Source organism: Pipistrellus hanaki, assembly GCF_964339955.1.
Source record: "Pipistrellus hanaki genome assembly, chromosome: 18".
NCBI classification, from domain to species: Eukaryota; Metazoa; Chordata; class Mammalia; order Chiroptera; family Vespertilionidae; genus Pipistrellus; species Pipistrellus hanaki.
In genome coordinates, this window is record NC_140520.1 from 33,899,131 (window position 1) to 33,915,729 (window position 16,599).

At 41.0% G+C, this 16,599-nt stretch overlaps 1 protein-coding gene across 10 annotated transcripts in view; it reads left to right on the forward strand.

The window, feature by feature from the left end:
- The first annotated feature begins 3,853 nt into the window (after nucleotides 1-3,853).
- Nucleotides 3,854-16,599, forward strand: part of SLAMF6 (SLAM family member 6) — a 32,540-nt gene continuing 19,794 nt past the window's right edge. For all 10 annotated transcript variants that reach the window (XR_014793338.1, XR_014793339.1, XR_014793340.1 and 7 more), the window contains exon 1: nucleotides 3,854-3,944. Coding sequence is in view for 7 of the 10 variants with exons in the window: in XM_084865911.1 (XP_084722037.1) it covers nucleotides 3,896-3,944 (49 nt within the window). In the remaining 3 variants the exon portion in view is untranslated. The remainder of the gene's footprint in view (nucleotides 3,945-16,599) is intronic.

The following is a 16,599-nucleotide window of genomic DNA, read 5'->3' on the forward strand; positions in this document are numbered from 1 at the left end:
AGCCGGAGAGTACAATGGAACCTTGCTTGTACCTAGCATGGGATCCAGGTCCATAGGGTGGTCCTGGTTGGACTTCTTTGGATTCCTGCCAGTTACCAAGTAAATATTGAAGCCAAACCATTTCCTGGCTTCTGGAATCCCCTGGCATCACCCCTGTGGCTTCCCCAGCCAGCACACATCACCTCGATTTTTTTTTTTAATCCACCCTCTGAGATGGCTATTTAGCCTTCCCAGCACCATCATGTTAACCTGGCCCTTCCCGTGTCTTACAAAGAGGCCCAGATGAGAGGCAGAAAATGCTTCTTGTGTCAGACAAACATGTTGGATTCAACTTAGGTCTTGGTGGGAATGCAGACTGGTGCAGCCATTGTGGAGAATAGTAGGGTGTTTCCTCAAAAATTTAAAAATGGGATTTCCAGCCAAAACCGGTTTGGCTCAGTGGATAGTGTAGGCCTATGGACTGGAAAGGTCCCGGGTTCGATTCCGGTCAAGGGCATGTACTTTGGTTGTGGGCACATCCCCAGTAGGGGGTGTGCAAGAGGCAGCTGATCGATGATTCTCTCTCATCAATGTTTCTAACTCTCTCTCCCTCTCTCTTCCTCTCTGCGAAAAATCAATAATATATATATATGTGTATATATATATATATATATATATATATATATATATTTTTTTTTTTTTTTTTTAAATGGGACTTCCATTTGACCTAGTAATACCACTTCTAGGAATATATCCTAAGAAACACCAATCAGAAAGGATATATGCACCCCTATGTTCACAGCAGCACAATTTACAATAGCTAAGATTTGGAAATAGCCTAAGTGCCCATCAGCAGAAGAGTGGGTTCAAAAACTATGGTACATCTACACAATGGAATACTACGCTGCTATTAAAAAAAAAAGAAGGAATTCTTACCATTTGCAGCAGCAAGGATGGATCTGGAGAGCATTATGCTAAGAAAAATAAGCCAGGCAGTGAAAGAAAAATACCACATGATCTCACTCATCCTATCTAATAAAGAGGGGATATGCTAATTGATCCTCGTGCCATCACAAAGGTGGCAGCACCCACAGCCAATTAGGAGGGAATATGCTAATTGATTGCCCACCCTCAAAGATGGTGGTGCCCACAGCCACAAGATGGTGGCTCCCAGTCCCCTCAGCCCCACCTGGGCGGCAAGCGCACAGCAAGGCCAGGCCCACATATCTGCCTTCAGAGTCCCCAGTCCCCTCATCCTTGCCCCCAACTGCCCAGGGCCAGTTCAAGGTGCAGGCAAGCCTTGGATGGTGGCTGCCCGAGGCTCAGGTAACCAGGGCTGGCCAAGGCTTGCACTGCCGGCAGTGGTAGCAGCAGAGGTGTGATGGGATGTCACCTTTCCCTGATTGCTGGGTCACCTCCCTCCCCTGAGGGTTCCTGGACTGTGAGAGGGGGCAGGCCAGGCTGAGGGAAGCCCCCTCCAGTGCATGAATTTTCATGTACCAGGCCTCTAATCTATATATTAAAAAAGCCAGTGTCTGTAATGATGTAATGACACTGTGATGCCCACTATGGCCAGTGAACTGGCTCAATCAGGGCATGGGGCTGGCTAGCCAACCTCCCATGGCCCCTCTCCCAGCTGGTCTGCCCTAGATCTGGGTGGGAGAATCCAAGTCCCCTGCCTTCTCCCGGCCAGCCCCACCCCTGATCTGCCCACCCTACCATAATAGGCCCAAAGCCCTTCCCCCCGGCCTGCCCTGCTACTGATCCCACCCCCACCTTAATAAGAGTGGGGCCAGCTGGCCAACCTCCTGCAGCCCCTCCCCCACACCCGGCCCCACCTCAGATCGTCCCCCTCACCCCAATCAGGGGCAGGGCTGGCTGGCCAACCACCCATGGCCTCTCCCCCAGGCCACTGGCCCCCAATCAACACCACCCACCCCATTGGGGCAGAGGCCAGCCAGCTCACCACCCATAGCCCCTTCCTTCCATTGGCCCCCCAACCCCAATTGGCCAATCGCCTATGGCCCCTCCCCCCAGCCAGCCAATCTCCCTCCATCTTCTCCTCCTGACAGGCCCAGTCCCAATCTACCCTAATTGCGTGTGGCCAGGCTGGGGGAGGGGGCCGAATTCATGCACTGGGCCTCTAGATTATTTATAAAATAACAGAGGTAGAAAAAGTAATTCATAGAAGAAATGGGCTGAGAAAACAAAGTCTAGAAGCAAAAGAAGGGTCCATGGGGCTTGGGAGCGAGGAAAGTAACGGTAGCGCCTGGGGGTGTGGGAGAGGGAGAGGTGTGGGTATGGGTGCTCCTGAAAGGGAGAGGATGCTGGTGTTATGGAATATACAATAGAATTTATGGGATTGGTGCAGGAGAGTCAGTTGGACACTCTGAGGTTTCAGGAAAAGCCTTTATTCAAAGCAGCACTGCTGGTTCAGGGTGCTCTAAGATGCAGATCCTGAACAACTTAGACAGTGAGATTTCCTCCTTATATATTTCTGAGTTTCTTTGTTTCCTAACTACCAAGCTTCCGTAGAGCACTCTCACAGTCCGCACCCCCTCCTTTTGTCTCCCCCTCCCCCACCTCTGAGAATCAGTCAGAATGATTAACTTAGATTGTAGCTAATGTCCATCCTGGATGGCACCAGTGACCTCCCTCTAGTTAAGCTGTTTCATCCTTGGTTTATGGCCCTTGTAAATTGGGAGTATTTGGGTAAATAGCTCTTGTGAGACCAGATAATTAAGAAAGGGGCAGTCACTTCAGGAATGTGCATTAGCGACATTGATTAACTAGGTGCAGAGTCCGGCTGCTAGTCTCCTACCTCCTTTCACAAAGGGAGTTATCGGCCAGCAAGAGAGTGCAGTAGAAAGCAGGTTACTGGGACAAATTCAGATTGCTAGCCCCCAAAATATCTTATGCTCCTCATCACTAGGTCTTCCATCCTCAGGGTTGGTTGTAAGGGTGGTGATTTTAGGGAAGATCCTAGGGGAAGACTTCAATAGAATATTCAGCAGCTTTCAGGGTAGGAAATGAGTTAACACCAGAGCACAGGCTCCTTTCTCGTTGCAGCTTGTCCTGATGTCAGCCATCGCATTGCTTGTCTGGTGTTCCTGCTTTTCTGGGCCCGAAATGTCATTGAGGCCTAAATGTTATCTCTGGTTAGGAAAGGTCACCTGGAGGTTCCATCTTACAATTGTCCTTTGCTAGGTGTTGTGGGGTCGAACCCTGGATTCAAAATAAAACCACCGGAGGCTGATGATTTATTTAAAAAAGCAGGCAAGGATTTATTGAAAAACTGGCCAGGGCGGCCGCAAGAGCACCACACACAGGTGGACTCCACACAACTGCACCGTTGCAGGTGTAGGCAGTCCTTTTAAAGGTCTAAACCAGAAGAATTTTCTTTTGTTCTGAATTCTAAATTCTAAAGACTGGGGACAGCCCGCAGGGTTGGTTCCCAGTCACATCCTGCTGGACATTGGAATGCTGTCCTATCTTGCGATAGCGATAACACAGAAGCAGAGCTCAGCGGTTAGTCTCTAATGGTTATCTACAGTTTCTACCCCTGAAGCTACTGAGCCAGTGGGAATCAATCTCCTGCAGTTCTAGTCCCAGGCACAGGAAAATTGCCTTATCCTCCAGGTCTCCACCTGGAAGCTGAGGTAACCATCCTATGTTTAATCAGGTGCAAGAGCCAGACTAGAAGGGTTAAAATTCAAACAGCAGTTTTTACTTGAGAATGGTTGCTACCATATTTCATTAGGCACCCAGGGCTTTGGGTCCTGGGTCCTTTGCTCTGCTCGCTGCTGTCTACTTGGCCACGCCTCTAAGAGGAAGCAGAATTTTGCATAAGAAGTACTTTCAGTTAAGGCTTCATCATTTTGACTAGTGTCAAGTCTCCAGCACCAATGCTAAGACCATGATCTGGTTGCTCCAGTTCCTCGAACTTCTCTCCAGCCTTGGCTCAGGTAAATGTCTGTGCAAACCCATGTTGTCACGGAGTGACTCCCTAGTTTTGTGCTGCTTGCTTAGGCTAAATACCATATATATATATAGTTGTCTGTCTCTCTGCCAAGGTTCTGGGTGGGGGTGGGGCTCACAGTGCTATCTGATAAGCTGCTACCTCCTCTCAATGTTAAATGGTTCAGTGGATAACTAAAGTTGTGTCTGCATCTAAGGCAGTGGTTCTCAACCTTTCTGCGCCGCAACCCTTTAATACAGTTCCTCATGTTGTGGTGACCCCCAACCATAAAATTATTTTTGTTGCTACTTCATGACTGTAATTTTGCTAACTGTTAATGAATCATAATGTAAATATCTGTGTTTTCCGATAGTCTTAGGCTTTACAGCAGCGGTTCTCAACCTGTGCGTTGCTACTGTTATGAATCGTATTTACATTACTATTACCTTTCCTCCCTAGAGATGCTGTTCTCATCTAATATATTGAAAACCTATGAGTCGATTTAGCCAAAATTTCTAAGCCCAACAAAAAATATTAGACATAGTCCTCTTAGTTTCTGTTTGCTATAAAAATGAAGAATAAAAAGCTTTCTACAGCTCGTTCTTCCTTTGATGCAAACCAGGGGCTCTGTATGTAGTTCAGCAGTACCTTATATGGCAGAAAGAATTAGCGGTCCTGCCTGCTTGTTTCCTGCTGTCCATTATCTGCAAAACAAAGTTGTATGTGACATTTGGGTCACCACAAGGGGTCCATTGGAGCCAAAGTATAGGGTTAAGGGACATATGAGGCAGGACACAAGGCAGGAGAGCTAAGCCAGAACTAGCCTCGAGCTAATATTCGATGAGTGTCTATTCTGTTTAACAGGCACGGGACCGAGCACTTACATGCTTTATACACTGAGTGGCCAGATTATTATGGTCTCTGAACGTATACTAATCTGGCCACTCAGTGTATGTCCTATATAATAAAAGGCTAATATGCAAATTGTCCCCTCAAGCAGCAGGCAGGCCGGCTAACCGCCCATGTCTCCTTTCCCTGGCCAGGCTGGCTAGACCCCACCCATGCAAGAATTCATGCACCAGGCCTCTAACACACACACACACACACACACACACACACACACACACACACTGAGTGGCCAGATTATTATGAGCTCATAATAATCTGGCCACTCAGTGTATATGTACATAAGCCTGTGACAGTTTTGTGAGTCTGTACCATTCCCATTTTTACATCTGGAATTATGATAATTTCAATAATTTGCCAAATTTCATTAGCAGGTGGCAGCCTATTGTGATAGTTCTGAGAAATAATGACAGTTGAACAAACAGGGCAGCAGCACAAGAGAAAAAAGGACAGAAGCAAGAGTCCCCACAGGCATGCAGAAATAGCTGGCCGTAGGAATAAGGGAAAATGTGAATTTATTAAGTCAGCCAATACTGAGCACTTACTGGAAGCCTGGCACTGTTCTAGTTTCTGGAGATCCATCATGAACAAAGCCACAACAATTTCTGCCTCTTGGAGTTAATTTTTTTTTTAATATATTTTTATTGGTTTCAGAGAGGAAGGGAAAGGGAGAGAGAAACATCAGTGATCAGGGATGAGAGAGAATCATTGATCGGCTGCCTCCTGCATGCCCACCACTGAGGACTAAGCCAGCAACCCCAACCTGACTGGGCATCAAATAGCAACCTCCTGGTTCATAGGTCGCAGCTCAACCACTGAGTCACGCCCACTAGACCGAATAAACATTTTAGCAGGGGAGAGAGACGATAAACAAGATAAATAAGTGAAATAGTACGGTGTATAGGAAGAAGGATGATGCAGCGTGGGGGCTGTGAAATTTCTGGCCCGGTAGCCAAAAATGGTGATAGTTTCAGGGACAGGAAGCAGCTAAGGAGAGGAAGATTAAATCAACCTTGAAAACAAGCAGGAAGGAAGATGGTGCGGGCCAGCCCACATTCTCTACCGTAAGGGGAACACCCTAACTTGATTCCTTTAGAAAACTTATCCGGAAAGATAAACGGTGTTGAGAGATCATCCAAATGCGTTTAACTGGAATCAGGCACCAGCATGCCCTTGGGGAAAACAAGTCTCCTTTGTCTCTTATTCTTTCTAAATGGGGGCGGGGGGGAAAAGGGGGGGGGGGAGGGCCGCTTATCAAATGTTAGTTAATATGCATAAAAATTGCAAGGCAATCTTATCATAATATTGATTCTGGGAAGGAGGCTAAGATTTAGCTTTCAGGGAACCCTTCCTATTCTAAGGATCACACTTTGAGTAGCAAGGTCTAGATTTCATGGGACTTAAGTCACCCTGGGACTAGAGGAAGGGAAGCCTGGGAACAAATGCTCCGAATGTGTTTGCAAGAAACAGATACAGACAGATATCTGCTGCCCGGGGGAGAACTGTAGCGGGAAATGGAGGCAGAGCCAATCCATGGAGGCTGGCCAAATGATTCTGTGGTTTTGAGTCAAAAACTTGCTGGCTCTTAGGCTAAGAGATTGTAATCCAATGACTCTCCTTTCCCTGAGCTGGGTCATCTACTTACCAACTATCCATGCTTTCTAATGTTTATTCTTTTTTTTTTTTTTTTTTTTTTTTTTAATTGATTTGAGAAAGAGAGAGGGAGAGGGAGAGATAAATGTGAGAAACATTGATTAGTTAAGTCCCTCCCGCACTCACCGGAACCAGGGATCGAACCCATAACCTGGTTTTGTGCCCTGACCCGGAATTGAACCCACGACCTTTTTGGTGTATGGAATGATGCTCCAACCAACTGAGCCACATTGGTCAGGGCCTCAATGTTTATTCTTGCTCACTACAGGCAGTGTTGTTTTACCTTTTGTCATTGTCCTCTGGGACAGCTGTGTCTTTCCACCTCTCAGAATCTGCCGTCTGTACCCATGTGACCTCCCACTCTCCATGCCTTTCAGTTTTCCATCCACATCTAGCATCAGGTGTGTCTCTACCCAAAGGCAGACTTTTTTCCTTTGTTTGTTTTTAATTAATGTGAAATATAAAAGACAAAACAATAATTTTAAAGTGTATAATTTAGTGGCATTTTGTAAATTCACATTGTTGTTCCTCCACCACTTAACTTAGGTCACTCCAAAACATTTTCATCACCTCAAAAAGGAAACCCTGCACTTGTTAAGCAATCACTCCACATTTACCCTCCCCCCCCCCCCCCCCAGCGCCCCAAAAATACCAGTCTGCTTTCCATCTCTATTGGTTTAGGTATTCTGGATATTTCATATAAGTGAAATCATAGAGTATGTGGCCTTTTGTAGCTGACTTCTTTCACTTAGTACAGGGTCTACAGGGTTTGTTCATGCTGTATCATCTATCGGTAATTTCTTTTTATTGTTTAATAATATCTAATTATATGTATTACTACATTTTATTTATCCATTCATCTATCGATAGACATTTGTATTGTTTCCACCTTTTTACTTATTGAATAACACTGCTATGTAGATTTGTGTACAAGTATTTGTTTGATATCTGTTTTCAATTCTTCTGGATATATACCTAGGAATGGTATTACTGGGTCATACTATATTTAATTTTTTTGAGGAATCACTAAATAGTTTTCTATATTGGCTATACCAGTGTATATTTCCACCAGCAATGTACAAGGTTCTAATTTCTCCATATTCTACAAAAAAAAAATTTCTGACTATCATTACTACCATTTTAGTAGATGTAAAGGTATCTCATTGTGTTTTGATTTGCATTTCTCTAATGACTAATAATGTTGAGCTTCTTTGCATGGGTTTATTGATCACTTAAATTTATATCTTCTTTGGAGAAATATCTATTCAAGGCCTTCACTCATTTTTAATTGTATTTTTTGTGTTTTTATTGTTAACTTATAAGAATTCTTTAAATGATATGAACACTAAAACCTTTTTAGATATATGATTTACAAATATCTTCTCCCATTCTGTAGGTTGTCTTTTCATGTTCTTAATAATGTCCTTTGATGAACAGAAGTTTTTAATTTTTATGAAGTCCAATTTATCTACTTTTTTCTTTTGTTGCTTGTGCTTTTGGTATCATATCTAAAAACCTATTGCCAAAACCAAGGACAGGGAAATTTAAACTTATGTTTTCTTCTAAGAGTTTTATAATTTTAGCTCTTATGTTTAGGTCATTGAAACATGTTGAGTTAACTTTTATATAGGTCTATGTTAGAGGGTCCAACCTCATTTTTTGCATGTAGGTAGTCTAATTGTCCCAGTACCATTTGTTGAAGTAACTTCTTTCCCCATAGAATGATCTTGCTACTATTGTCAAAAATTAATTGCTGTAGCTTGATCTATTTTGCTTAGTAGTCTTGGCCCTTGGACTGAGGGGTCATGGGTTAAATTCTGATCAAGGGCACATACCTCAATTGCAGGCTCGATCCCCTGCCCAGGTTGGGGCATGTATGGGAGTCCACCAATCGATGTGTCTCTCTCACATTGATGTTTCTCTCTCTTTATTCTCTGCTTCTACTCTCTCTAAAAATCAATAGAAAAAAAAATACCCTCAGGTGAAGATTAACAAAAAAATTTAATTGTCCATAAACATATGGTTAATTTATGGACTCTCAATTCAATTCCATGTTGACATCTATATATCTACCTTTATAGTCAGCACCACACTATTTTGATTACTGTAGCTGTGTAAATTTTGAAGTTGGGAAATGTGAGTTCTCCAATTTTATTTTTATTTTTCAGTTTTGCTTTGGCTATTTGGGACCCCTTGAAATTCCATATGAATTTGAGAATTGACTTCTCTATTTCTGAAAAAAAATTAATGACTCATTGGAATTTTGTTAGACATTGAGTTGCATCTGTAGACTATAAATTGATTTGGGTAGTATTGCTATCTTAATATTAAGTCTTCTGATCTATAAACATAGGATGTCTTTACATCTATTTCTTTCCTTAATTTCTTTTAACAATGTTTTATAGTTTTCGATATAAACTCTTGCATCTCCTTGGTTAAATTATTCCTAGATGTTTTATTATTTTGGATGCTATTGTAAAGGGAACTATTTTAATTTCCTTTCAGATGTTCATTGTAAGTGTGTAAAACTATAACTAATTTTTGTATATTGATCTTCTATTCTTCAATTTGGATAAAGTAATTGATTAGCTCTGATGATATTTTGTGTATGAATTCTTAGGACTTTCTATCTAAAAGATAAGAAAGGAAATCCTTTTCAATTAAGATAACTTTTCTTCCTTTTTTCAATTAAGATATCATTTCTTCCTTTTCAATTAAGATATCTTTTATTTCTTTTTCTTGCCTAATTGCTCTAGCTAGAACTTTCAGTACAATGCTGAATAGAAGTGGTGAAAGCAGGTACTGTTATCTTAGCCTGGTTTTGGTGGAAGGCTTTCGGCCTTTCATCCTTAAGTAGAATGTTAGCTTTCTAGAAGTAGAATGTTAACATTTTTAGAATGTTAGGTTTTTTGTTTTTTTATTGAGTTTTTACAGAGAGGAAGAGAGAGGGATGGAAAGTGAGAAACATCAATCAGCTGCCTCCTGCACACCCCCCAATGGGGATGTGCCTGCAACCAAGGTACATGCCCTTGACCGGAATCAAACTTGGGACCTATCAGTCTGAAGGGCGACACTCTATCCACTGAGCCAAACCAGTTTCGGCAGCTGTGGGTTTTCAAAATGACTTTTATCAAAGTAAAAACATTTTCTACTAATCCTATATTCTTAAATGTGAAATGGTTTTGGATTTTGTTAAGTACTTTTTCTATATTGATTAAAATAATGGCGTGTCTCTTTTCTTTAGTTTTTTTAATGTGATATATTGCATTAATATTCATAATTAAACCACTCTTGCATTACTGAGATAAATTCCACTTAGTCATGATGTACAATATAATCCTTTTAAATGCTCCTGGATTGAGTTTGTTAGTACTTTGTTGAGGATTTTTACATCAATATTCATAAGAGATATTAGTTGGTAATTTTATTGGGGGAGGGGAATGTCTTTGGCTTTGGTAATGCTGCCCTCATAGGATGAATTAGAAAGTGCTTTCTCCTCTTCTATTTTTTGGGGGAAGGGTTTGGGAAGGGTTGGTATTAATTATTTACATATATAAAAGGCTAATATGCGAAGTGTCCCCTGAGGAATTTGACCAGGAGATTGGGAGTTTGATCACTTGCTATGACATGTGCTGACCTCTAGGGGGCAGTGTGGAATGAGGGGAGGCCCTGGCCAGCAGCCAGAATGCCCTGATCACTGGCCAGGCCTAGGGGCCTTACCTGTGCACAAGTTTCAGGTACCAGGCCTCTAGATCCTTAAATAATAGGTCGAATTCACCAGTGAAGCCATTTGGTCCTAGGCTTTTTTTTTTTTTTTTTTTTTTGCTAGTATATCTTTGATTACTGATTCAATCTCTGTAGTTGTTACAGGTCCTCTCAGATTTTATATTTATTCTTAAGTATAATTTGCTTGTTTCTAGGAATTTGTCTGTTTCATAGTATACTCTTATAATTTATTTTTATTTCTATAAGGTCTGCAGTAATATCCACTCTTTCATTCCTAATTTAGTAATTTTAGTATTCTCCATTATTTTCCTAATTAATCTAGCTAAATGTATGTCAAATCTGTTTTATCTTTTAAAAGAACTTTGGTTTTGTTGATTTTCTCTGTTGCTTTTACATTCTCTATTTTGGTTATTTCTGCTCTAATCTTTAGTGTTTGCTTTCTGTTAGGCTTTAAATTTATTTTGTTCTTTTTCTAGATCCTATGGTGCAAATTAGGTTATTGAGTTGAGATGTTTTTCTTTTTTAATATTGACATAGCTATAAGTATAGCTTTAAATTTCCCTTCAAGTATTGTTTTCATTGCTTTCTTTAACTTTGGGTTATTCTAATTTCATTTTCCCTTATCATTCTTAAGATTCTGTCCTATGTTTCTCTTTATTAAATCTCTTGAGAAATCAGCCCCAACTCTTCTTCTAAACTTGTTTCATGCTGAGCTAAAATAGCATACTATATCCTTCTTCTCTGTAGACAGGCCTAAGCCAATCCCCTAGGTTAGAAACCCCAAAGATTCTCTGATTTTTCCCTGTTTTTTCTTTTTTTTTTTTTTTTTTAGTTAAATTTATTTGAATGACATTGGTCAATATGAACATATAGGTTTCAGGTGTGTTTCTATGTTTCTCTGCCTTTTTTTTTTTTTTTAATCAACTCAGTCCTACCTTTTTCCTCTACTTTCCAAAACACTTTTCTTTATACTTTCCCAATTCTAAAAAATACTCCATATTTCTTGATATTTTTCAAAAAAGTATTCAGTAATCATTTAAGACACTTCATATTCTAATCTCAGTCTACTTAGCATTCACTGAGTTCCCCGGGTCAAGTATTGGGACCATAAAGAGCTGAGTAAGACATTATTCATGTCCCCAGAAGCACATCATCCAATGAATAAAACATGTCAACAAACAGACCCCAAAGGTCTGCTGACTTGACATCCTCGCCAGAAAAGTGGCAGGACCTCTGCATCACCTTCAGGCTCTAAGTGATCCCTCAGGGACTTACGAAGGTCCCCAAAGGGATGCTCCCCAGGGGCCACCCAAGCAGCCTTCAGGTGCAGTCAGAAGGTGTCTTTCCAATGCGCAACCTTCTCTTCTGGTCCTAGCCCTTCATACCTGCTGCCAGCAGAGCCACTCAGAGTAAACGTCATTGTCTTGCTTACTCCAAGGACATCAATATCCACAACAAGGATCCTGGCCCAGGACATTCCCAAAGCATCAGTGCTGGTTACAGGCAGAGAAAAGGGCCTCCTTGTGCCCTCTGGGACACACCACATCACCTGTACCCCACCCCAAAGCAGCTATACTTGTGGCTAAAGTCTTGGACATTTGCAGTAACTTCTAACCTTTACCTTCTCTAAGCATAGTGGCTCAAATCTTCCCCCCCACCCCCCTTATACCTACAGAGAACTATTCTACCATCTTCTCCTCCTACCCCCTTCTCCTATTCTCCCACCACAAACTTCTTTCTTCACATCCTGTACCAAATTTCCCACAAAGATAAGCTGAGGGAAAGAAATATTTGAGTCATCCTTGAAGGATCGATAGGAGCTCACTTCCTGGAAAAGGTGGGAAAGAGTGTTTCAGGCAAAGAAAACAAAAGAACAAATAAGAAGCAGGGCATTCTGGGAAGAATCACAAATGATCAAATCATGGAGAACCTCTGGTTTTTATTCAAAACCCTGCTACTGAAGTACCTCCTCTGTGAAATGTTTGCTGGCACACCCCCAACGCTTCCTGATCACCATTCTCACTATGTGTGCTCACATGGAGCACATACCTCTATCAGATCAATATTAACCAGCATGGCTCAGTGGTTGAGCATTGACCTATGAACCAGATAGATATGGTATAATTTCTGGTCAGAGCATATACCTGTGTTTTGGGCTCAATCCCCAGATAGTGGCATGCAGGAGACAGCCAATCAATGATTTGCCCTCGTCATATATATATATATATATATATATATATATATATATATATCCCTTACTCTCTCTGGAATCAACAAGATAATTTTTTTGTGCTAAGTGTTAAGAATATAGAAATAACAAACATAATTCTTACCTCAAGATTACGGAATAGAAAGGGGGAAAACAGAGGTGGTGAAGGCCTGAAGGAGGTTTGGGGGGGGGGGGGGGAGAGAAGGAGGTACATCTATAATACTATTAACAAATAAAGATTTTTTTAAAAAAAAAGAAATAAAGGGGGTGACAATCTCGTAATTATAACAACTAGAAAGAAGTATTTGATATTGAGTGCACAGGGTGCAATTAGTGGTTCAAGGACAATGGGGAGGCAAGCTCTGTCCTAGGTCAAGGCCTAACTCACTGCACCATAACTTCTGTCTACCAGTCCGGTTCCTCTACCACATGCACAGCCCAGAGGACCAGTATGCCTTATTCATATTTGTATTCCCAGTCTTTAGGCCAGAAATTGGTACATAAAAGGAATCTAATAAATATGGTCTGAATTCCATAATTTCTGAGGCTTTACTCACTAAACTGGCATAGAACTGAGTAAATACAAGAATGAACGATTTGTTAAATAAATGAATAATTGCTATCTATAAAAACAAATGAACCTTAAAGAATATGTTGGGTGAGGGAGGAACAGTTCCTGGGGAGTCTTTAAGCCAAAGGTTATGCCCAGACTTCTTACAAAAAGGAATTGGTCTTTCATATTCTCGACAGAGAACCTCCAGAAGAAGGGATGACAATGTGTCCTTCCACTCAACAAATATGCATTGAATACCTATTGTGTACCAAGCACTGTTCATAGGCTCACAACAATGGACAAGACAAACAAAAATTCTTGCTTTCATGGAGCTTACTCTCTATTTTTTTTTAATATACTTTTATTGATTTTTTACAGAGAGAAAGAGAGAGGGATAGAGAGTTAGAAACATCGATGAGAGAGAATCATCCATCAGCTGCCTCTTGCACACCTCCTACTGGGGATGTGCCCACAACCAAGGTATATGCCCTTGACCGGAATCGAACCCGGGACCTTTCAGTTCTCAGGCCGACGCTCTAACCACTGAGCCAAACTGGTTTCAGCAGTGCCAGTGATTTCTGATATTCTTGTATGAATGCCAGTTTAATGGGGATTGTAAAATTTTATCATTCAGTAAGATGTTTGAAGTAGAGTTTTATTTTATATATATATATATATATATATATATATATATATATATATATATATATATATTGCTGTATGATGGATTCAATTCTTTTTTTTATTTTTTATTTATTTATTTTTTTTTTAGGAGCTTACTCTCTAGTAAGGAACTTACTTGCCGTGGTTGGCAAACTGCGGCTCACGAGCCACATGCGACTCTTTGGCCCCTTGAGTGTGGCTCTTCCACAAAATACCATGGCCTGGGCAAGTCTATTTTGAAGAAGTGGCATTAGAAGAAGTTTAAGTTTAAAAAATTTGGCTCTCTTGCCAAAACCTACAATATGGTTTTGGCTCAGTGGATAGAGCATCAGCCTGAGGACCCAAGGGTCCCAGGTTCGTTTCCGGTCAAGGGCATGTACCTTGGTTGCAGGCACATCCCCAGTGGGGTGGTGGGGGGCATGCAGGAGGCAGCTGATCTATGTTTCTAGCTCTCTATCCCTCTCCCTCTGTGAAAAATCAATAAATATATATATATTTTAATTTGGCTCTCAAAAGAAATTTCAAGTGTTGTACTGTTGATATTTGGCTCTATTGACTAATGAGTTTGCTGACCACTGCTCTAGTGGAAGGAAAAAAAGAACTTATAAAACCAAATACACAAATTATGAAGTATGCTAGATAGTACGTATGATGGAGAAAGTCAATTTCAAAGGCAGCTGAGTGCATAGGGTAAGGGCTAGTGATGAGGAAAGAGTGGCCACAGAAGGTCTGAGAGGAACTATTGGCATGAAAGACCTAGGGAGACAAAGAGTGAGACACATGGACACCAGGGAGAAGCGCATTCCAGGCAAAGATGATTGCAAGTGAACCAGGCCTGACCATCTCAAGGAATAGCCAAGCCAGCGTAACCTGAGCAAAGTGCACACAGGGAACAGTTACAGGACATTCGGTAGAAGAGAGAAAAATAACCGGAACATTTTGGTCTGTATAGGTCATTGTCATTATTTTGTTTTGTTTTGTTTTTGTTGTTTTAATATGTTTTACTAAAATTTAACCTACAGAGAGAAAACGGTACAAACCCTAAGTATCATCTCAATGTATAAAATGAATACATTTGCATACAGACACAGGCCAAAAAATAGAGCATTACCAGCTCCCCTCCCCACAATTCTCCCTTTTGCTCCTTCCACCTTCTCAGAGATAACCACCATCTTGACTTCAAACAGCAGAGATTTGCTTTGCCTCCTTTTTAACTTTAAAATAGATGGAATCATATCACGTATTCTGTTTCTAAATGGGGGGTTTTCTCTCAAGATTTCTCCTTGTGATGTTTACTCATATGGTTTCAAGAGGGAAGAGTTAAGATGGCATATGTCAGCATGCTAAAGTGCTGATGGGAAAGGTGTGGTAGGCAGGTAGTACTGGTGATGGCAATGTTCAAGTGCCTGGCATCCACAAGACAATTTAAGGAAAAAAGAGCTCACCCAGGAGCTGAGTGTCAGGGTTCCAACCCTACTCAGATCCAATCCTAAGAAGAAAGAGATCTCAAGAAGGTTAAGGTCATGGTTATAGTTACTGATTGTTTGATTCACTCAAACAGATACTACTTTATATCAGGCACAGTGCTGAAATGCAAAGACAATTAAAGCATGATTGGTTAGGCAAGCAAATAAACAGAAGGCTACAAAAGAGTGTAATAATTGTTTAAGTATTTATCTAAGTATTTGGCAAAGGATGCTAAGGAAGCATCTTCTTTAAGAATCTTTGTGCCTGGCTGGTGGAGCTCAGTAGTTGAGAATTAACCTATGAACAAGGAGGTCACAGTTCGATTCCCAGTCAGGGCACATGCCCAGGTTGCAGGCTCAATCCCCAGGAGGGGGCATGCAAGAGACAGCTGATCAATGATTCTTTCTCTTCATTGATGTTTCTAGCGCCTTCTCCCTCTCCCTTCTTCTCTGAAATCAGTAAAAATATATTTTTTTTTAAAAGAATCTTTGTGACTATTTCACCTTTTTGGCTCAAACATTAATGGTTCTGAGATAAGCTCATTAGAATATGGCCATTATATATTCCTTATAAATGATATTTATTACTTTTTTGTGTATCTCTTCTACTAAGTATAATCTTTTTGAGAGGAGAAAAGATGACTTTTAGCATCCTGAAAAGAGCACAAAGTAGTTGGAGTCAAAGTAGTTGAGTTTGAATCCTGACCCATCCTTTAGCTATGCAACCCTGGGAAAATTACTAGTGAACTACTCTATGCCTCAGTTTTGTTATACATTGAAATAATAGCATCCATCTAACTACCGCACAGAAATTGTTGTCAGCATCAAATGAAGTAATGCATAAAAAGAACTGTAAATTCTGGTTATTCATCCTCTAAATCTCACACGCCCACTATATTGAACACATAGTAGGTCATCAGTATGTAGAGTTTTAATTATAAATTATCAGTAAACACTTATGGTTTTGGAATCTGTGGCAGGGAGTTGATGTAGTTCCTTGTTTCCCTCTATCTTATGCCCAGAGAAAGAACTCAGAGGCTGGAGTCAGATAGTTTGTATGGCCGAGGATAACCAGCCAGTGTGGGAGAGTAAACTGAGTCAGGATCATCTGGGCCAGTGGTTGGCAAACTCATTAGTCAACAGAGCAAATACCAACAGTACAACGATTGAAAGTTCTTTTGAGCCGAAACCGGTTTGGCTCAATGGATAGAGCGTCGGCTTGGGGACTGAAAGGTCCCAGGTTCGATTCCGGTCAAGGGCATGTACCTTGGTTGCGGGCATATCCCCAGTAGGGGGTTTGCAAGAGGCAGCTGATTGATGACTCTCTTTCATCGATGTTTCTAACTCTCTCTCTCTCTCTCTCCCTTCTTCTCTGTACAAAACCAATAAAATATATTTTAAAAAAAAGAAAGAAAAAAAAAGAAAGTTCTTTTGAGAGCCAAATTTTTTAAACTTCATCTTCTTCTAACGTCACTTCTTCAAAATA